This window comes from Gymnogyps californianus, chromosome 6 (genome assembly GCF_018139145.2).
Source record: "Gymnogyps californianus isolate 813 chromosome 6, ASM1813914v2, whole genome shotgun sequence".
In the NCBI taxonomy this organism is placed as follows: Eukaryota; Metazoa; Chordata; class Aves; order Accipitriformes; family Cathartidae; genus Gymnogyps; species Gymnogyps californianus.
Genome location: NC_059476.1, coordinates 24,366,706 through 24,388,892, shown reverse-complemented (window position 1 = coordinate 24,388,892; position 22,187 = coordinate 24,366,706). Strand labels below are relative to the sequence as shown.

Here is a 22,187-nt window from a genome sequence, read left to right as displayed (position 1 = left end):
TGTTAGGATAGCAGAAAATCCAAACCAATGTAATTTTTACAGCTTGCATAAACCCATTTATCTTATTTTAAATGTTTCTGTCAGTGTAAATATTCGAACAAGTTTGAACGGGTTCTGTCCTTAAATTTTTTGAGTAAAATTTCACAGACTGATAAGGACACAAAGTACAGCTCAAGTCTCTGCCCTGTAAGATTTTGAATACCTTACCCATAAAAGTAACTAACTGCTTTTGTGGCCTGGGCCGCACCTGAGCAGAGACACAAAACAGTCTGCAAGGCACCTCGGGTGCCAGGCCGCCTCGCCCAGCTGACTGGCAGGGGCGCGCTCCCGCCCGGGCCGCGGGCTCCCTCCGCTCAGACGCGGGCCGCGCCGAGCGGGCGGCGGGGTGGGGAGGCGGAACCGGGCGGGGGCGCCCCCTGGCGGCCGCCGCCCGACACGGCCTGGCCCCAAGCTCCCCCCGCCCCGGCCCGCGTTCTCCTGCCGTCTGTTGCCAAGTGGGTTTCGCGCTCGCGTCCGGGTGTTTCCATCACTGTTCCAGGTATATGCAAGGTACTTGCTGTTGGGCTTCTCAGATTGCTCTAGTCTTTATAACATCCGGCTCACGTATGTCAGGCATCCCTCTGGATCGCTCCCCTTTACTGTTCCAACAGCGCTGCTTGTGCTATTACTGAACAGTGGATTTATGAAAGCACCAAGGCCTGTTTACAGCAAAGTATCTTGTGGGACCAAAATTTAACATTTTAAGCCTGTTAGGAAATGGCAAAGGGAATTGCATTACTGCAGATATACGTGTGTTCTGCCAAGGGGAAGGTTGGAAAAGGCTTTAAAGCTCTTTCAGGTTTCAGAGGAAAAGAATATATCAATAAATATAAACCAAGTGAGAAGATCACGCAAAAAATTGCTCTGAAGGTGGCAGCCACTTTGATATCTTCAGATGGGTTCCCTTGGTTCTCTCAAGGGCTGCATACCTCTGCTGAGGGTTGTGATCAATTTGTGCAGGCCCAGCTGACGGCCGGAGGGAGCATTCAGAGCCCTGTTTGGGATCATGAGATCTTACCCAACTCCTTCAGGAAGCACCAGCTCAGTTCTGCCCAGTGCATGCCACCTTCATACCCCAAGGCTCAGGCTATGGGGTAGGAATGGTGGTGAGTGCTGCTTATGAGTTGGTGGAGGTCAGGGTGGACCACTCAGGGAGGAGCGTGTTTCTGTAGGTAAGACTGGCTCTGATGTGCTTTTGGGGAGCCCAGGGTGGCAGCAGGGATGTGAGGAACTCTGGAGGACCATGTCACCCTGTTGTTCTAAGACCTATTAGCCTGATACTCACCTAGCAAGTCTAAAGCTACTTGGCTTGGTGAATTCCAGGGGAAAATACCAGGACTAGCTTCTTAATGGAAAGTGTATGTTTATGGCATTTATCACTGTTGGTTTCTCTTCTTTCTTCCTCTGAACCCCCTTGTTATTTTATATGCAAGTTTCACATCACTTTCATCTGTTTCCTTTCTAATCTGAAAAGTCCCAGTTTACTTAATCTTCTCTGTTAGAGTGGCGTTCCATATATTTGGCTGTCCTTGTTGCCCTTCTTACTTGTGAATAGTAATGATCAGCTCAGAGTCCATCACTTCATACATGAAGCTGGGATTTTTTTCCCCACGAGCATCACTTGACATTTATCTGCAATAAATGTTAGTGCAGGCAAATGAGAAGCAGCGGAAAAAAGCAACAAGAGTGGAAAAGTGTGGGATGCTGCCTTGTGGGGGCAGTGTGCGCTTGTGTAATTACAGTAACCATGATCACCTTTTTTTCTCAAGTGCAAACTGTGTGCTTGTTGTTTCAAGAATTCCTCTTATGCTGGAACTAGCTCCCCATCGGATCTAGTCTGGCTCTTTACGCCTCCTGTACTCATTAACAGCGGGGCCATTAACTGAGTAATTAAGTAAATGCTTCCCCCACCACCACCTCCAGTTCCCAGAGTTTTGTCTCTTTTTACTTTAGATACCTTTGCAGTATTTTTTTCTTTTTTTTTCTCAATACATAGGCATGTTGATTTTTCCCTTATTACCCTCTCCTACTAGAGAGCTATTTGGAGGGACCCTATAGAGATACCCTTCATGGAGGTTGGGCTTTCAGTAAAGGTTGTCTAGGCAAACTGCTAAAACCAGTGGTTAGAGGTTCTCCTGCCTTTAGTGTGACACGTGACAGAAGCAAGTGGCACCTTCAGCCTGGAAAACCTTAATTCACAGTAGACTTCTCCTAGGTGCTGAAAGGTATGCTTTGGGTCTTTGACTTCTCCTCTGTCACAGTGTATATACAAACAAAGTATAGTATCATTATTTTCTGAAAAACACAAGAAATTAATAATTGAGATAGATTGGTTTGTTTGTTGTAGTACATCCTCATGCTTAGAAACTTTTTGCAGCAGGAGCTTTCTGAGATGGACAGAAAAAGAATGAGTACCTCATAGCTAGCCCAGCCTGATGTTAAATCTGCAGTAATTTTCAGGAAAAATTACTTAAGTGAATTATGATGGGATGGTGGGCTATGCTTCCACATATTCTCTTGTGTTTTTCCCCCTCCTTTTTATATGTAGTATTAAAAGATTGTTTTAAATAGATTCTTAGAAATTAAATTTGAAAATACGTACTTGGCTATCTTGTATAAATCAGGTGTTTTCCTCAAATATATTCATGGGTATCTGTCAATTCTCCTTTAAATAGTTAAAAAATACCAAGGGATAGAGATAATTACATAAGTGCCAAAAATATCTTTAAACCTAGTAAACTGAATCTAAATGATGGTTTCTGGTTTCTCCATTGAGGTAAATGACACAGAAGAGGGAGAGATAAATTTGTTCTGAGTCCTTTCTCTTAATAGTTTTTTGCCTTGATTAGGAGTTCTGCCTATGTAACGATGTCCAGGCATCACTTATCCCATTTTATTGTCGTACATCACTATGTAAATACTTGCTGACCTGTGCAAATAAGTAGCCCATCTCCAAAGAGCTCTGTTTACCTCCAAGAAGGCACAATAACTGTTTAGTAGAGGAAATGATTTATGATGAGAAGGCAGGGTCACCTGCTTCAAGATCCTATTGTAAGGTTAGACTTTAACAAGGGAGCACTGGCAAATGAGCACAAAGAGGTTTTTACAGGCGCAGAGGACAACAAAAGCAGAAATTGTAGTGTCAAGAGTAGGAGACAGACACACAGCTGAAGCTGATCAAAAGGAATATAGTTTTGCTATGTGGGTAATTCATAACCCCTTAAACCGGAAGTGTTTTCTTAGCTAATTAAACCACAGGATTAAGTAGTCTAAAATTACTGTTGTGGATGTGGTTTTAATCCTCAGGCAGTCTAGAGATCTTGGCACCTGGAGCCTTTACACTCGGGAGAGATTTATGTGTTCAGTTACCCAGCCGGAGCCAGGGCTGCAGGTAAGTTACCTTCGCAGGGAGCACTCACTGCCGCCTTCGCGGTCAGGCTTGGCAGCAGCTCCGCAGGGCGAGGGCAGCTGCTGCCGCCAGGCATCCCTCGGCGATGCTTTCCTGAGGACATCTGAGCAGCTCAAATACCTGACTGGTGATCGAAACTCTTCCAGTGCAGCACGCAGCTCAGCCGAGGCTCTCTTCCTTTCTACTAATGTTTTTTGACTGTTAAGGAACAAATTAGAAGCCATTTGGTTTGGACTGTCTTTCATGGTTTTGTGTACTGTGATCTCATGATGACGTTCCCTTTTCACTGCCGTCTGTAGGGCTTGAGATTTGCCATACTGATGCTTGTTTTATAAATGCTAAATTGCATTGGCAACGGATTGCTATTTCTTCCACAGTGGCCTTTTTTTTTTTGAGTCAGTAGTAGCAGGACTGTTCTTGTAGTCACTGAAACTTTTTCTCTTCCTTACCTTCCACTCAGATGTCCCGCATCTGTTTCAACTGTGTGTAGCTTGCATATTTTTCCCTGCTGCTTCTTAAATCTCTACTGTTACAAAACTTCCCATGTACATTACAGGCTGGCCTTCACAGACTAAGTAGTCAGCAGTGCTTCTCTTCCCTCTCAGTTGTGCTGGATGGACTCACATGGGGATGGGTCCCCACAAGCATCATTCCCAAAGGGCACGTGTGCTTCCAAGGTGGTGCTGAAAGCCACAGGCAAGTCCTGAATGTCGCTTGTCCTCTGCTCCTGTTCCTAAAACAGTTCCAGAAGCAACAACAGCTCCAGAAGCAACTCATGTGGACAGGGTTGCACACAAGCCCAGCACGTGCAGGACGTTGTTGACTGTCAGCCTGTGCTGGCATTTGGAGAAGTTATGCTGGAAACTTGAATTCTGAATGTCGTTGTTGCTGGGCCTTGCATTTGTACTAGCCTAAGGCCAGAGGAACCATGTGGTGTGTGTTTGAGTAAAACATTTTGCTAAAATGATGGGATGGTAGACTACAGGTAACCAGAAACCATTGATAATAAGTATCCTTTTCACTTAATACAACACTTGCTATTTTACTGGCTATACACTTTGTAACTAACAAAGTTTTAGCTCGAGAAAGGCGTTGCAAACACAGGAGGCTAGATCCTAGTCTCTGGCAATCAGATAAATTTCTGTGAGGTTTGGCCTGTTAGCAGGTGGACAAACAAGTACATATAAATTTAATGCACAAAGTGTGCATGGTGTCCTTAAGAAGGCCACATCTCTAAATCAGCTGGGTGGTAATTATAGCTCAAAACTGTGTCCATCACAATGTTTCATATACAGAAAAGAACAAACGTTACTTGTAGTAAAGCAGGTTTGTTGTCAGTGGTATTGGACAGCCACATGTGCCCCAAAAATTGGTGGTCTAGGCAGCCAGCTTTGTGATATCAGTCTTGGTAAATATGCTTTAGAAAATGCTAAAGGAACTGTTCCAGTTACCAAGAAGTGGATACCATCCCAAAGGAACAAGAGGATCATACCCTTTAGACAAAAGGATGAAGATACAGATTGAAATAAATAGGCAATGTTTAGGTTTAGAGAGTGTCTAAGTTGTGGACAAAAAAACATGGGCATGATATGAAGCTATCCTCAAAGCAAGAGAAATGGAATCATATGGGAGCTCCAAAAGTTTTGTGTGTGCCTATAAAACTTCTGAATTTCACTCTGTAATGGTATTTCTAGTGACATGCAATACAAGTAACTCCTCTGTTCCCCCTTGCCGAAGGCAAGTTTAAGCTACGAATAGGATTTTCAAGTCCTCAACTGGCATCATTCATTTGTCAAATGAATTACCCCGGTCCCTGGGCCGACACCATCCCAGCCCTGGGCTTGGGGGCCATCCAGTGGAGTCAGGGACAGTCCAGACTGTGCTTTCACCTACCTCCGTGCCTGCCTAGGAGCAGAGACAGATACCAAAGCTGAGACAGATGTTAGTTCTGTGGATTTTATTTACAGCCAGCAGGTGTGATTTCCACGGGGAGCTTGCTCTTCCCTTGAGAATGACAGACCAGTGCTACAGCTGCATGGGATCACAGACTGCACGTCCTCTTCCAAACTCACTCAGAGCCAAAAGCTAAATGAAATTTGGCCCATAATTGTATCGACAGCATTTATTTTCTCATGTAAACATAAAATGCTTTGTCACTCTTTCTCTGACGCACCCACTAGCCTATCCTTCTTTGCGGTAGGGAGCTCACTTTAAGTCCGTTCCTCCCCATTGTCTCTGGATCCTTGGCCTTTACACATTCTGTCTTTTTTTTTTGTCTTGGAACATGTATGTAAAACTGCATTTCATCTTTCCTTGCATAGTTTATGGTATCTCTCTGCTTTTGTTCCCATTTATGGGACTGTAGAACATACATACACATAGGCTATGCACCATCCAGTTGCATGTACATATGCACACCTCAGCGTGAGTCACCTTATCCACATCTTCGTGACCAGAAACACAGTTCTGCTTCATGCATTCGCCTGCACTTCTGTGATTTACAAGTATTCAAGAAACAGCCACGAGCTAGCATCTTATTCTGCTGCTGTTATGTATTTTTCACTAGTACTTTTTGAATGTAACATAAGGTCAGTAAATATGGAAATAATACACTCCTCCCAAAATTCCTTTAGATACTTTGAGGGCTTCTGAATGTGCAAATATTTGTGTTTCCACACAGTCAGGTGTATTTGCCTCCTGCCCTTCAAAGGCAGGAAGTCTGTGTCACTGCAGACTCACAGTGGTGGATTCTTAATGGGGATCCCAACCCAAACTGACAGATCTTGGGTGTAATTTTTTTAACCTGTCAAGAACCATCTTTTTTTCTTTTGCATTTTATTTTTAACAAGATACAAGGAACAAAGTACACTCAGAAGGAGGCACAGAAAGCAGTAACATTTGCAGTCACTCCACAGAAAAGTGTCGCAGGAGCATAACAAAGGTTTAGTGGGTTTTTAATTGTGAATGGGACTCCATGCTGAAGGCACAGTTTTGGGGAGAAATCTGGTGTTTAATGTTTAATTCAGAGTGGCACCACTGCATTACCTTCACACAAAATCAAGATCAATAGGAAAGCATCTGCGTCTGTTCATGTTGGTTGAGTGACCTGAATTCTGCCTTTCCGTGGCAGCTGCACTCCCATGAGGTCATGAGAGAGTCACTGTCCTGCTCTCCGCCTCATTTCTCTCATTGTAAAACATGATTTACTTCACTTATTCCCACAGGTTTTGTGGCTGTTAATGGGGAGTGTAAATCACTGTTTTACTATTGCTCTGGCTGGGAAATCAGGCCCATCTTTCTCACTGTGTTCTCTGTTCATCATACGCAGGCAGAACTGAACCCTGGAGAAACTGGAGAGTCCAGCTACTGGGTGGAGGCTTCGCTGTGGTTCCCAAATACCCTCTTGCTGCACTTGTTGGCTCAGGCTGTGTTTGTAAACACTCACAGGCCCTCTCCTTTGGATTGTTCCTTGGAGCCAGATTTTCTTTTGATGTTAAACAGGATGTGTGTGTTAATTAATTTATTTTACTCAGGGTAGGAAATTGCTGCCAATGTTCTTTGAAGAGTCCTGTGAGCCATCTCTCCCCTCACATAAACATTGAAGCAATTTTGGTTAAAGTGTTTATTTTTTTTAACTATGCATAAATGTTAATCTGGCTGTTTTACAGCAGAGAGGTTTTACAGGCTCCTTTAAAAATGTCAAGGTCATGTTTAAACAGTTACTGTTTAAACCAAGGAGATGAAGCACTGGACCAAGAGGATTCAGAGGTGAAAAAATGAAAACCAGTATTTTCTGCTAACAGGTGTTATTTTAGAGTTTAGTGCTGGTGAAAGTAATGGTGAAATACTTTAGAGACTAATTGCTTCTGCATCTTCTCCTTTGTACTTGTACCATGGACATTGTTAGTGAAAATACACCCTTCCTGCCTTAGTCTTAAATTGAAAGGACTTCTGCCTGGTGATGACAGGAAAGCGCAGGCTCTGTAAACCTTGACTTCCTGAGACGGCCAGGAGGGGCCAGTTCATGCCAATTATGGCAGTGACGTTTGTGATGTGGAAGTATACTACTTCATGGTTTATAATGGTCCAGGAGGCTGTGATGATTAAATGTTGCTTGTGAGGTCTCCCAGATTCAGAGTAATCTCTCAGGAGAAAAAGGACTGAGAATCCCAGTGCTGGGATCTGTCATTTTGCATATTATAATGCTGCACTCCCACTTGGGTAAGGAGCACAGGGTGCTTCTCTTCAAAACCCAAAACTTTCAAACTGCAAGTTTGACAAAAATAATCAAGCTTTATGGAATGCTATTAAGTTATATTTAAGTTGGAAGAAAGCAAAACCCTGTATCTTTTTTTTAATAACTTTCTCTTTTTGTGATAGCATTAAATAACTCCGGTCTTGGTTTGATGTTTAATTGGTAGGGTGTTATGATTTGAGAGCTGATGCAGTTCAAACTGATCAGTCTATCACATGCTACCAGACGTGCACAGTATTTTACCAAACAAGAACCTTGTTCTGAAGGGACTGCAGTTTGAGATTGATTTTTCAAGATACTGTATGACGGCAGATTCCCCAAGGGAATGATTTGGTCTCTTTGTAATCTCAAGTGTCTGCATACACTTCAGTGTAGGTGGTGTCTAGTACTCTTATTCTAGGACAATAATCCACAGCCATTTAAATCAAGAGCTAACTGAGAAATTAATGGAAAAAGTTTACTATCTCCCCAAGGACTGTGCCATAAATTCAACTGAGATGACAAGAGGAAGGAATTGCAAGATGGATAGTGTGAGATACATGAATTTTATTTTTAATTTAAGTTGAATTCAAACAGAGCTAGTAATGGTCAAATGTTATGATGACTTTGGTGGTGAGAGTTTGGAGGTTTTCCCAGTGATCTGTGCTCCATTTTAAAAAGCAAAGAAACAAAATTTGTTGTAGCTGGCACTAAATGGAAGTCTTTTTTAGCAGTAGCAATAGATGGCAATGACTGATCCACAGAAACCAAACTGCTCATTTCTCATTCCTTTTGGTTATGGGTGACCCACAGCAATGAGGGAGTTGCTTGTTCATATTCTTCTCAACACTGTGAAAGACAGCATTCAGCTCATAAGGACTGTCCATCCATCATCTTTTTTGCAGTATTAGCCTTCCCCTTGACAGAGACCTTATTTAAAAAAAGAGGGAGACCCCACCCCAGGATGTGGCATTAGTTTTCAGTACTCATTCAGTAATCAATACCATTCAGTATGGTGTATGTATAATGTCATACAATATTTTAAGTTGGTGCAGATATCTGGGATATAGGGAGAAATCTGTGTTCATCCTTTATGTAACAGTCATTGAGTCATGCAATCTTGTTTAAACAAACAGTGTGAATCTTAAAATAGCCCCTGGACATTCCACCGCGATGGCCATATTCAAATGAATGTTCAAGACGTTTCCTCACTATCGTATACCCACGCAGTAACCGTTCAGTGACAGCAGAGCCGCCTAGAGTCAGTATTAAGCTACACTCGGCACTGGACACACAGATCCGTTCACTTGCTCCGGTGAAGCAGGAAAATCTGCTTCTCTGTCGTCCACCCACCAAGGGAGGCAATAGACATGAAACATTTTGAGGCTAAGCTCATCTGAGGGTGATTTTAATATAAGAGTTATTGTTACTGGATAATTATTAGAGGAATTCATGGAACATGACCTTCTTGCCATATAAATGGTGGGAAACCCTGCTCTTCACCTGATTAACAATTGACATTGGCCAGTTTCAAGAAGATAGGAAGGAAAACTTGAAATTCTTTGAATGCAATATTATTAATATCGCTATAGATACAGAACTAGAGGAAATTGTTTTTACTGCTCAGAACATTTGTCTGATTTCCGTAATCCTTGCTGGTGTTTTCTATAGGGTCTTACTGATACATTTCAAAGGATAGTTTAGATATGATAGAAGCATAATTTTTTTTGTGGAACTGATCAGTTGAGAGACCAGCCAGTAGATATTGCAGCTCAGCATTCAGAAATTGTTTAGCGGTGTCTCTCTAGCAAAGAAAGCTTCAAAGAGGCAGCTGGAAAGGCTACTCTTCTGGAGCTCACTCAGTTTCTAACCTAGAGCTCAGGCTAGTATTGGAAGGACTTGGATTTTCATGAGATGAGAAATATAAAATCAGGCTGCTGCAGCCCCTTCTGTGTGGGTCTGTGGGTGAAGTACTCAGCTCTTCAAGACCGTCCATGTGTTATCTTCCACCAGGCTTTGCCTATATTATGGGTACTTGTGCCTGAATCCAGAACAGGCTGCGAAATCAGTCAATAAACCTGGTATTGATCCCTCAGTAAAGGTAGGAGAAGGCTCCAGAGAAAAGACTGTGTGGAGTGAGCTTATGGCAGCTCAATGAGCTGAATTTGTACCAAATGCTTGCCTTTCCTAGTTGGTGACCTAACCTGTGCTTCTGAAATCCAAAGTCACAAGCACTTCAAGCTGAGAGGAAAATACCTCATGTCTAGGCGGCTTGCAAAAGTCGCAGTGAAAGGCATGTGTCCCCATGAGTCACTGGGGGAGCTGGGGAACCAGGCAGGCTGCCAGCAGGTACACAGGGCCTGCCTGGGGCACCCAGGCACTGAGACCCTGCCAGACCGCAGCTGCCCCCTCCTTTGTCTGAACTCCCTCTGGGGCAGTGACCCACAACACTGAAGAGCGGAGATGTACAGAACAGGGCTGGCCATTTGGACATACCTACTGACCCTGTCTCGTAACAGGAGAGAGCACTCAGTGACATTAAAATAGAACAAATTTGCAATGATATCAGGTTATATGTTTTATGAGCCATATAATTAACATGCGACACTCGGTGCCATGGGATATTATTGACTTAAATAGCTTAGTAAGTATCAAAAAGGATTAGGCATTGACATGAAACAGAATAGCATATGCACTGACACAAGCTAGGATCAAAAGTACAAGGGCTACCAATCCTTGTGCTCCAGGGCATATTTTGATCATCAGCTTGGGGTCAGGAGGAAAGCCACTCTCTAATCAAGTAGTGTGCAGTATGCACGTGGGTTATAGTTATATGGATCTCTTTATTGGCCTGTTTTGATTCCTTTCCCTTCTCCTTCTGTGTCTTCCTTTCATTCCCTCCTGTTCCCCCTCCCTCACATTTATCATCTGGAATAGGTCACTACTGAAGACAAGACACTAAACTAGATGGATGGCTGAATAGTCTGTACTAATAGGGTAATTTAATGTTTGCTTCTCTCCAGAACTCTAACGTTTATTTTAAATATAAATTTTATATTCACTCGCTAAAAAGTTCCTCTCTTTCCAACCTTCTTTCTATGCACGCTACTTTTTATTTTTATCAGCTACACCTACAAATCCACTTAGGCTTATTTGAATTATGATTTTTCAGAGGTAACAAATGAACCTCATTTTGGGAGAAGCAAGAGACCAACCAGGCACATTAAAGGAACTTGATTTTTCTGGTAGATACTTAACAATTGATAAAGTAAAAAAATTTTTGAGAGATCTTGTATTGTATAGCCAACATGAATAATCACCTATGAAAAGAAGGGGTTTTTTTCTGTGTACATGACAGTGAGTCTGTGGACAGTCATGATAAAATGATGCTTGATTTAGGTAACTCTTTGCATTTTTCTTTGTAGAGTCTGAAGCAAAATAATTGTTAAGAATTTTAACACTTTTCCTCACTTTCACTTGCCAAAAAATTCCTCATTTTAAGACAATGCAATATTTCACACAATTCTAGAGGTTTGGGTGTTTTGTTTTGTATTTTCATTTGCTACTATACTGAAGTAGTGCCAGGAAGCCCCACATAAGAGCACGGCAGGTTGAATTTTATGTCCTGTAAATGCCTTGTGAGTGATAAGACCTACCTGGAGTTACTCACTCTAAAGAGACAGACTGGACAGCAGAGGCATAGAGAAGAAAATTACTTGATTTTTTGTGGGACCTCAAGTTAATGGCAGACAACCACAGAATGTCTATTTAAAAAATATGCCCACTCATTTCATTCGTTGCTTATTTCTTTTTTGCTTCTCGCCTTCACTCTCCCAGACTGATTTCTAACTCCACCCATTCTTACCCTTCCCAGGTCCTTTATTTTTGCTATCGCCTTCTCTTCATATCTGGCACTAGCCAGCGCTGCTCCGCTCAGCACACTGATACATGCTGCCCTTTGGCTTATTCAACCTTGCTGGAAAGACGCTATCGTGCAGCTTCTCCAGCATCCTTCCCATTTTCCACAGTGGGTTGAATTCCAGTTAGTTTCTGTGAACTCATTTTGTAGTCCTTCACTCTGCTTCCCTAAAGACCAACACTTTCGTGTTATTGTCTTCCCACAGACATTCTTCAACATGCCAAAGCTGACCTTAGGCTCCATGGTCAGATGGCGCCTGATCCAAAGTCCATTAACATCAGAGGAAATGTCCATTTATGCCCATGGGCTTTGCATTAAATCCTTTGCATTTTACTTACTTTCTTTAGTGCCTCTTACTCAGCTCCAGTTATTAAAATCAGATTAATCCCTGACAGATCCCTGACAGTTCAGTGTACTGTATAAGCCAACCTGTGCTACTTCAAAAGAAAGAGACCAAAACTGCTGCTCTGCTAATGTGAAATCTGCAGCTGGCTAATACTAAAAGCACGGCATTACTTCCAGATTTCAGTCCTGCGTAACTGAGGTCAGAATCTCCCTTACTGTTCATTAGCTGAATCTCCCATTACTAGCGCACAAGCTCTCTCAAAACCATTTCTTACTGTTCAGATATTTTCTGGTCCCTACAACATTATTCTGACCAGGCACCGTTCAAGATTCACCTCTGTTTGCAGTTTTACTCTCAGTACAAGTAGACTGCCAGAACATCAATATTTCTTTCTGTTGACACAATACTCTTATCCATATTGCCACCCCTCCTCCTGCTTCATTTTGTCTACATTCCTTTTGAAAACTCTACTCCCATAATTTAGTCTCCCACTCAGTACTTGGTTTAATCAAGTCTGTCACTCAATTTATATCCCACTTCTCGCTTAACACAAGTTTCTCAGTTAGCAATCTGTTTCTGTAGCACTTGCTATGCATAACACATGGTTAGCTTTTCTCCCACACTTGCTTCTCTGTCCCCTGATTTCCAGATCTCACTTTTCCTTGTAACACTTGAAGATGAGAAACTTCCTCTTCTGTCTCCCTCTTTTTATGTTCCTCATGTATTTTAATGACACCACTGCAATTAGGGCTTCTTAAATATCATGAGGTGCTTCGTGTAGGGCACAGAACAGTCCATGAGTCCAGTTAAAACAGTTTTCAACTGCAGAGTCTCACTCAGTTTAACACATAGCTTTAGGTAAACCTCTCCTGTTGCTGTATTTCTTTGTCGTGGCTTGTACCCCTTTCCATCTTCATCATCTTTCCTCGGTTTGTAGGAACACAGGACAAATGCACAAAAGTTAGATTCTCTCCCTCTGGCTGCTCATTCAGCACAGTGTGCTAAAATCTGGTCTTAAACATCCACCCTCAGTTTTTGTGTTGAGGAACAAAGAGCGGAACAGAGTCCTGTTCCAGTTGCTGGGTACATTTTAACATAGGGGACTGGGTTGCATATATCTTGACTACATCACCTGGTGCAACCACAGCACAAACTTAACAGCTCACCTTTCCTGCACAAAGCACATCTAATGTCATTTTGGATGGTGGAAGTGCACTGCAGGTTGTGTATCATCAGCCACATTGCCCACCCCTGCATCTACAGTCTCCCACTTGAGTTCCATGTTATCAGCCGATTCCCCTGGTAAGGACCATGGGTTGTCAGATTGCTTTCCTCCTTGCCTGCAACTCTTCTAGCCGTTAGAGAAACTGGTGGACCACTGAATGAGGCTGTTGGAGCAGTTTTAACTTGGCAGGAGGCAGATTCACTGATTGGCACCTGTTGGATAGATCATTTGTTGGTTCACTGAATTATTCTGCTGGGCCAGCAGGTTTCCAGGTTTAAATGTTGGCATGGTGTAAGATGCAGAATGCTGTTGTTTCACAATCACCTTCTAGAAGTATTGCTTTTTGTAATGCTACTGTTATGTTGTCCTACTTTTGCTATCTATCTACTTTCTGCATAGGCTGGGTGAATTTTTGCCTACTGCATCACTCACTTAGGTGTAGACTTTGCAGCACTGGGCTGGCTGCATTTCACCTGGAGATGGGGAGTCGGGGGGATGTGCTGGTGGCTGCTGTCACTGCTTTTCATGTGATTGAATAACACGACTGTTTCGTAGTCCAGTCACAGAGCAGGAATGCATGGTACTTATACAGTACTTTTCATTTTCAGATCAGTTTAATACTGCTCCTGGCTTATGGTATGCTCATCTGTCTCTGCATGTTCTTAACACAGCCATGCTCCCACTCGCGCAGGAGAGGCCAGAGCAGTCCTTCCCTCTCTGGCTGGATCAGTGACTGCCCTATATAAATCTGCATATTAAGCAGATTTGGCAATTGTTCAGAGAGAGACAGACTCACTTAAGTAAGTGGTGAAAATATACTTGCTTATAAATGCACTGCAGACAGCACTCTCAGATGGTATGCTATTAGAGAGAGAACAGAGGCTGGTTTGTTTTCTTTTGCAGTTGGAGACTGATGATTTCTGTTTGTCTTCTGCATCCAAGTCCCATCACCATAAACCATACGTGTGTGTGAATGCCGGGTCTCGTTCTTTAGCAGTTTCAAGACATTTCGCGTGTTACCGCTCTACCTCTACACCAGATGGTTCATTTCCTCGGGGACTTCCACACGCACCCCCCAAGGTCGGGCAGCCTGACAGCGCTGCCCGCTCGGGACCGCGCCGGGCCCAACTTTGAGGCGGATCGGGAGGAGGACTTGGGGCTCCGCTTCCCCCTCTCGCGGGGGGCAAGGCAGCGTGCCGGGTCCCCTGCGCTGGGCGGTGGCCTCAGACTGCGGCCAGGGCGGGGGGCGGCGGTCGGGAGCTGCCTCTTCTTCCTCCCCGCGCCTCCTCCTCCTCCGCCGGCCGGAGCACGCACAGAGCGGCCGGGACGGAGCGCGGCGGCTGCTGCGTGCGGGGCGGCAGCTCGCGGGCCGGGGCACGCAGGGAGCCAGGTCGCCCGGCGCTGCCAGCCCGGCGCTAGCCCCGCTGACGTGCGCCCGGGGGAGGGCGGCGGGGCGGTGGCGGCCTCCCCTCTCCTCCCCTCCCGCTGCACGCAGGAAGTTTATCCGGCCGCGGCTCTCCCCGCCCCAGGCGCTGCAGCCCCAGCCCGGCGCCCCCGCGGGGGAAGTAAGAGAAATACCCCACGGTGCGCCCGGCCGGGGGTCTCCTCCCGGGCCTGCAGCCTCCCCGCCGCTTGCGGAGCGGAGCGGAGCGGGTGGAGGAGGGGGGCGAGCCCGCCGCAGTCTGCCCGCCCTCCGTGCGCGGGGGCGGGGGCGCGGGCGCTGACTGCAGTGCCCGCTCCGGCGGCCGCGGGCGGGGGGAAGCGGCCGCGCCCCGGCTGCAGCCCCCGCGCGGGCGGCGGCGCTGCGGGCGCCCCGGGAGCGCCCCCGGCGGCCACACCCCGCGGCGGGCCGGGGCCGGCGGAGGGGCGGAGGGAGGGGGCCGGCGCGGGGTGTCTCCGAGCCAGTTCTCGCGGTGCTGGCCAGGCTCAGCCTCCTTCCCCTCCCTGGCGAGCGGTGACTGTGCACGGCGGAGCGGGGAGCGCCGAGCCGGGCGCGGGGGGAACCCGCGCCGCCCCGCCGAGCCAGGAGGGAGGCCGCCGAGCAAGCGCGCCCGCCCGGCCCGTCCCGGCCGCCCTGCCCCATGCCCCAGCGGCGCTGAGCCTCCCGCAGCCCGAACATGGCCACCACGGCAACGTGCACCCGCTTCACCGACGAGTACCAGCTCTACGAGGAGCTTGGCAAGTACGGAGCCCGCTGCGCGCCCCGCGCCGCGCCCCGCCGCCCGCCCCGGGACCCGCCGGCGCTGCCGGGAGCCCTGTGCCGGCGCCCCGGCTCTCCCGGGAGCCGGAGGAGGATTAGATGCCGCGCTGTAATCCTGCTCTCCAACCCCCCGTCCGCCCCAGCGGCACCGCCGCTGGAGGGAAAGGTGGTTCTGCGCCCCTGGGTCGTCCCCGCCGCTGGATGGGGGTTGCGCGCTCCTGTTGCACCCCGGGATTTCCTCTCTTCCCCCCCTTGCCCTCCTCAGGACCAGGCTGCCGGGTTCTCCTCCCCACGCCGCCTCCCCGCTACCCGCTGCCGTTCCCTTCAACTGTTTCTGCGCTGGGACACGGCACTGTTACTGCCACTCTGCGATGCTTCAGTCCCCACTTCCTTGTCCCTGTGAAAGGACCAGGTGCTGCTGCACCGCGTTTCTCCCTCCCTCTCCCCTTCCTCTCTCCGCACTTGTCTCTGCATTGGCAGACCTGCTGCTGCACCCTAGGACAGGGCTTTGCAGGGGGACCCTGTGGGACAGGAGAGCAGCATAGCAACGGCCAGGGTAGGATTATGGGGACACTGCTTTCCTGGGTGCTGCTGCTTTCCCCCTCCCTCCCTTCCTGCACCAACTGCGGGGCTCTGCTGCATTTCTTCTCTCCAGCCCTGTGTCCCCGTCCCTCCCCACACTGCTGCAGCTGTGTGTCACCAAGCCCGGACCCTGCTGCTGGTGCTTACCTTGCTGCTTATTGGTTTGTATGCAGAGGTTGAGGAAGGGGAGAAAAAGGCAGGACTCTGCAGTATTGGGAGGATTCATGCTATTTTAGGCTCTCTGTAGGGCTAACTGTCTTGGGGGGCCCTGTGCAGCTTCTCTTCCCCTTTCTTATACTTTAAATATGTACATGTGTCCATAGACACGGGTTTGCGTTCCTGGTCTGAAGGACTTGGAATTTTCTGCCAGTTTTCTCTTATTTGTCCTTTTCCCCTTTTCAGATCTTTCCTGTAAAGCTAGTTGTTATTCTTTTCCCACCCTGTTTTGTTGTTTTGTTGTTGTTTTTTTTTTAAAAAGAAGAGACTGCTTTCAAGCGCTCATCTGTGTAGTCCTGTAGATTTTGAGTCCCTATCTTTTCACCTTGGTCTCTGTTGTATTATCTCTTTTTTCCTCACAGAAATCCTTCTTCCCTCTCTCTCAGACCTCTTCTCCAAGTGGCTCTTTGGAATAGTTGTAATAATATCAATAGTTCCAGCTTGAGAAAATGTACAAAGCCTCGTAGCTTCCTACTCACTTCATTAATAGGTACATGCTTATCCCCATTTTGCAGGTGGGTAGAGAGATGTGAGAGAACTAGTAACTTCTGCAAAGTGTTGCAGCAATTTTGTGACCAAGCTGGCACTTGAATGTGGGAGAAATGAGTCCTGGTTGTCTGATGTAACTGCTGGGGATACTTCGGGAGATGGACTTAACGGCTAATGTTTGCAGTGTTGTTCTGGGCTGCTTGTCTCCCGTTCATCAACCCCTTCATGTCCTGTTTCTGTGCCCATATAGTCTCTCTCCCTGCACAGTGTGCTGGTCTTACTGCCTAATCTGTGAGGGGGCTTCAGGGGTCTTCAGGAGGCTGGAGTACCATATAGACTAGGTTTTATTTGCTGATCAGACAGCATGCACTGTTCATCAGATTCTCATGTGTTGTTTCCCTCCTCTGTATGTCTTCTGCCCTGTCCTTAATCTGGTCCGCTCTGGGGATAGAAATTGCTGCTATTGTATTCTCATTTTCAGTTTCATAGCTCCTATCCTCTTTGTTTTTCTTCTAGGGGAGCCTTCTCTGTGGTCCGCAGATGCGTAAAGAAAAGTTCGTCACAGGAATATGCTGCAAAAATCATCAACACCAAAAAACTGTCAGCCAGAGGTTAGTGTCTTGATCTACCCTTCTTCCTTTTATTAACAGAAGATATTTCACTGGAGTTGAAGCTGTAATAAGTTTAAGGGATCTGACGTTGCTTGTCTCAGTTATTATTTCAGCGTTACAAAATAATTGAGTTGTGTGGCAGAGAGGAGATTGAAAGGAGGTAGCATAGGATGATAGAAAAATTCCTGTATCTGGAAGTGGATACTCTGTGATGTTATCTTTTTTTCTTTTTGAGATCTTTCTTCTACAAGCTGAGCTAGAGGTATGTTTATAGAAGATTTATCTATGTGTGTGTGTACCAATCAGTCATAATAAAGAGAAGTGTTGCAGACTGGTTTTGCTGAATGTCTTTTCTACCTAGGAGATCTGTCTTACCAGAACAGATGTGATTATTTTTTTTGAAGGATGGATGCTATATGCCTTGCTCCTTTCATGCTGTAGTTGAAGGTGGTGCGTTTGGAAACGAACAAGTTTGCCTCCAAAGGCAGAAGTAGGTTGCATGGAGGAATCTTGCAAATTTGGCTTCTCAACAAATTAGAACAATTATTTTTTGCTTTCATTAGTCCTGGAGACTTCCAGAACCTGAAACCAGACTGTAGTCTTATGAAAAGAGAAAAAATCTTAACTCTTCCCCCAGGCTGTTGGTCTTCTGGTTTCCAGGGACGTACGTATGCACAAAAGGTAGTGTGCCTTGTAGTATGCAGGGAATGTGTATCTTCTAGTGTGTAGGGAATCCCTTACAGGGATTAAAGTTGCTTCGCGGGTGGGGTGGATGAGGGGGAGAATGAGAGAAACAGAACTGCAGTAAAAGATGCTGAAAGCAGAGTGCAACAAGTTGAGATGCCAGAGGTGACTGTTTCTAGAAGAGGTGAACAAGACAAGATGTAAGTCCTTAGAGGCCTTTCAGATTTGACCAAGTTAATGTATTAGGCCCTTGACTGTCTGCTTCTTCACTTAGAAGTGAAGAATACATTTCCATTTACTGTAGTTTGCATGGAGAAGTAGTGTCAGAAGTAGAGTGCGCTGTGCTGTGAAGGTTGATTTTTTTTTTTTTTTTTTTTTTTTTTGACTTGTGGAAGTAAGCATGTGTGATAATGTGTTGTTTCGGTATCTAGCCTGAGTGAGGTCACGTTGGGGACCAACCAGTGAAGCCCTAGATTGTTTAGGAGGTGGCTGCAGATCCTGTGAGAATTGGTGTCCCCTCCACGGTCAGGTGACAGTGCCCGCTGATGTAGGTGGGATATCCAATCTCTTGAGTTCAAAATTAGTTCAACTTAATATGGGAGAGGTTTGAAGGGTGGCTTTGCTTTGCTGATGGCCATTAATGCTGCGTTCACTCCGCAGAGTTCCCTGTCCATCCTGTAGTGAGGACTAAAGCTCAGGAGAGCCATCTTCTCAGATGCTAGTGGGCACAAGCCTGCTTAGAGAAGGGAGAGGGTAGCTTGATAAACTGATCACAAACGAGAAACCATTTTCTTACAAAGGAGGTGGTATTGAAGTTAACTCTGGAGATAAGAAAAATGGGGAAACGTGCAGGATGAATATAGTTGAAACAAAATTCAGAAACATGTTAGCAGAAGTCCAAAAGTAGCAGAAAGACTGATTGAGTCAGTTTTTAAGTGTTTAGGCACCTAATGAGTTACAGAGGGAGCAATATATAGATTCTAATTGTTTTTCATATTAAGGTGATGACAGTTTTATGACCCAGCAAGTAGAAAAAGTAAGTATGGGTGAATACAGGCCATGTTTTGATCTACTACTTACTTCCTAGATTTCATACCTTCCTATAAATAAAATACATTGAGGATACTAGCCTGGTCCTGAGCTGCATAACTCGAGGCAGCTGGCAATGATTTACTGACAAAGGTGTTGGTTAGGTAGAGGGCAAGTGTGGGGAGAGCCAAGAAAGGAAATGGATGTTTCTGCTAGTACAGAAGAATATCAGAAACAAGGGACTGATCAGGTTTCGTTGAAGTCTTATCTGAGGATTAAAGAATCTGCATTTACAGTGAAAAGTGGATGGTGACTTCAGCTGAATATGTAGGTTCCTCAGTTATTCCAGCTGTGTTTGCTGATAGCTCAAGTGGTTAGTACAAAAAGGGACTGAATATTTTGATAGGAACTTAGTGAATTCACCTTGGAATAGGTCTTTAAAGCGCTGAAGGAAAAATGCATGCTATTTAGACATTGCAGCTGTAAAGCAGTGATTAGGGAGATTCAATTCAGCAACCTGAAAATGAAAGTCTCAGGGAAAGGCATTTTAGAAAGCTGTCTCCCACAGGAGGAGAATTACGGCATTAATTCTGCAGTATCCTGGATATATGTTGCCTGATGCTTCCTTTCCCCAAGCTGGCGCTTCTCCCCGGGGAGGCCATGTCTCTGCCCGGCAATACATATGCACGGGGCTCCCCTGTGCACCCAACTACATGCCTGTCTGTTGCGCAGGTTAACCCACCCTCCTGACCTGCCTCCCGCGTTGTTGGTTTTCTTCTAGGCTTGATCACGGCGCCAGAATATTCCCTCGTGTGGGGACACCCTGCCCCTCTCCATCTTAAGCATAGCTACATTTTTGTACCTTCTCTAGCAGAATTTGAACCTGTGTAGATACCTGATGTAGTACCTGCTACTTCAAGAACCAGCGTCTTGCTGCTGCTGAGAAGTATGTCTAGCCCATTGCTGCTTCACAGAAGTTTTGCCTGCTGTAGTGCTTCCCTTGGTTATGTCCAGGGAAATGGTAACAAAGCCTTGCTCTCCTTCCGCAGTACTTCTTGTTACCTTTATTTTTCAAGACTCTTGATGAAGAAATACTAGATAGCTGACTGGGAAGTGCTGAATAGCTTGCTGTATGTAGCTGAAAAGGAGGAAGAGAAATGCTTCAGGGTGAATTGTATGCATTTAAAGGGTTCTGTATTACTTGACATGTTTATCAAACTGTTTTCTTAAAGCAGTAAAGAGTTGAAGAGGCATGGTGCTGTTACAGGGCTTCTCTGTGAAAGCAAGGAGGATGAATGTGGTGCTGGTCTTTGTGAAGGGTGGTCCTAACAACTTCAGTCTATTAAGCTTCACCCTTTGTAAAGTAAGTCAGATGTTGAGAGGAGAGTCTCTGTTTCTCTATTGTCTATGACTTTTGGATGCCTGTTCTCTCTCTTTTTAAATAAATCATGTCAGTAAGAGCTGGTCTAGATTAAAATTCATATTTCAGCTTTAATGAAGTATTTGCTAGTATTCGTATTGTGTTGATGCTTAAGACTGCCCAGTGAAGAGTATGCCAAGAACTTTAATGCTAAATAGGGGCCAAATGCTTGTGGAAAGGGAGGGGAAACAGACTTCACCTTAGTCAGCATTCAGCTGACATATAAGAGCAGTGGTTATTACACATGGGGGAAATACAATGCTTCAGTCATCTGAAATTCCTATGGGATTGAACGCACAGGCTTTTACCAGAGCTACGGGTAGAGGGAAGTAATAACTGTAATTTTTTGGAAGTTGTCTTGTGGGTGTCACCAAAATACTTTTTGAACATGAAAATTCATAGCAAGTAGTGCCTCAGTTCCTGGGCAGCACTGAAGTTCAAATAAAGTAAAATTGCTTGCAGTTGTCAAAAGGATCAAGAGAGAAGCAGTAGCTTTAGGAGCAGTAGGGAAATATCTAGGATTTGACTCTCTAGCATATACTTTAAGAGATAGTCTTGCACTGGGAAGAGGTGGGCAGAGCTCTATCCTGTGATAATTTTTAGGATATTGTTTGTACCAAAGACTATAGTGATCCTACCACCCTGTGTAGGATTTTTGGCCCTTGTTTTTTAGGGGCGGGGTGGGGGAGGAATCTCTGTACATTACATCTATTGTTAAATTTCATTTGCTGCTGAAAATCTGTATCTTTCAACTCTTGCGAGTGACATCTCTTAATGAAAAAATGAAAAGCAGCTGTCTTGGAAGTTAGACTGCTTCACTGCTTTCTCCTTATTGTGGCTTTGCTCTTGCCTGTGGAATAAAGAGGTGGATTCTCTCCCTGCTCTCCGTCTTTCCAAATTTGTAAACCAGATCAAAATTTGCAGTCTACCCAGTTATTTTGTTGTTGTTCCTGTAGGAGATTATGTGGATTGTGGGAGGAGCAGGGAATTACTTCTGTGTATTAAACCCCAAAAGGAAAAAAGCTCTCTCTTCACGCTTCCAACTCAGCTTTTTCTCATACACCTCTCTTCTCCTGGCTTTCGGTTCCATAGTGGTTGCTGATTTAGGCTTTACAGTATGTTTTGTTGGAGGTGTCAGTAGTAGTTTCCCTGGACACTGAAACATTGAGCTTGAATGCTGCAGAGGAGGTTTAGCAGCATCAGTCCCTAACCTCTATCTTGAGCTGCTCTGTAAACGTTCTTAGCTGGTGTTTGAGTTAGGACTCTTTTGGACTGCTCTTGTGGCTGCCAGGTTTAAAGTCCCCTGTGGACTATAGCACACCCGCTTGAATTAGATGCATGCAGTGGTGGTGCACTGCAGCCTGGCAAATGGGCTCTGTGTGAAAGCAAGGAAAGCCCAGCACACCGGTCATAGATGGCTGAAGCGCAAATCCGAACTCATGTAGAAATGTCCTGTAATAGGTGTCCTCTGTGTGTGCCTGTGTTTGTATGTTGAGGACAAATGTCCTTTCTTGCAGAGGACAGCAAATCAAACTGTGTCGGCTCAGCTGTACTTGCTGAGCAGCCAAATCAGGTCTGGTCATTTGGTGTGGGAGAGGAGCTGCCCTTCCCGCAGGGTGGGCCTTTGGCTGAGTGTGAAGAGCTTCCCTGTGCCCCAGCTCCTCCTCCTCCTCCTCCTCCCCCTCCCTTCTGCCGCCTGCAAGGAGTCTGAGAGATGCTGTGATTAGGGAGCATATACAGGAGATTGGCTGCAGTGATGGCTGGGGATTTTTTTGGAGGTCCTT

General features: G+C 45.6%; 1 protein-coding gene across 5 annotated transcripts in view; it reads left to right on the top strand.

Moving 5' to 3' along the window:
- Nucleotides 1–15,202: 15,202 nt before the first annotated feature.
- Nucleotides 15,203–22,187, top strand: part of CAMK2G (calcium/calmodulin dependent protein kinase II gamma) — a 119,603-nt gene continuing 112,618 nt past the window's right edge. For all 5 annotated transcript variants that reach the window (XM_050898901.1, XM_050898898.1, XM_050898899.1 and 2 more), the window contains exons 1-2: nucleotides 15,203–15,354; nucleotides 17,176–17,270. In XM_050898901.1, the coding sequence (XP_050754858.1) occupies nucleotides 15,290–15,354; nucleotides 17,176–17,270 (160 nt within the window). In that variant the 5' untranslated portion in view covers nucleotides 15,203–15,289. The remainder of the gene's footprint in view (nucleotides 15,355–17,175; nucleotides 17,271–22,187) is intronic.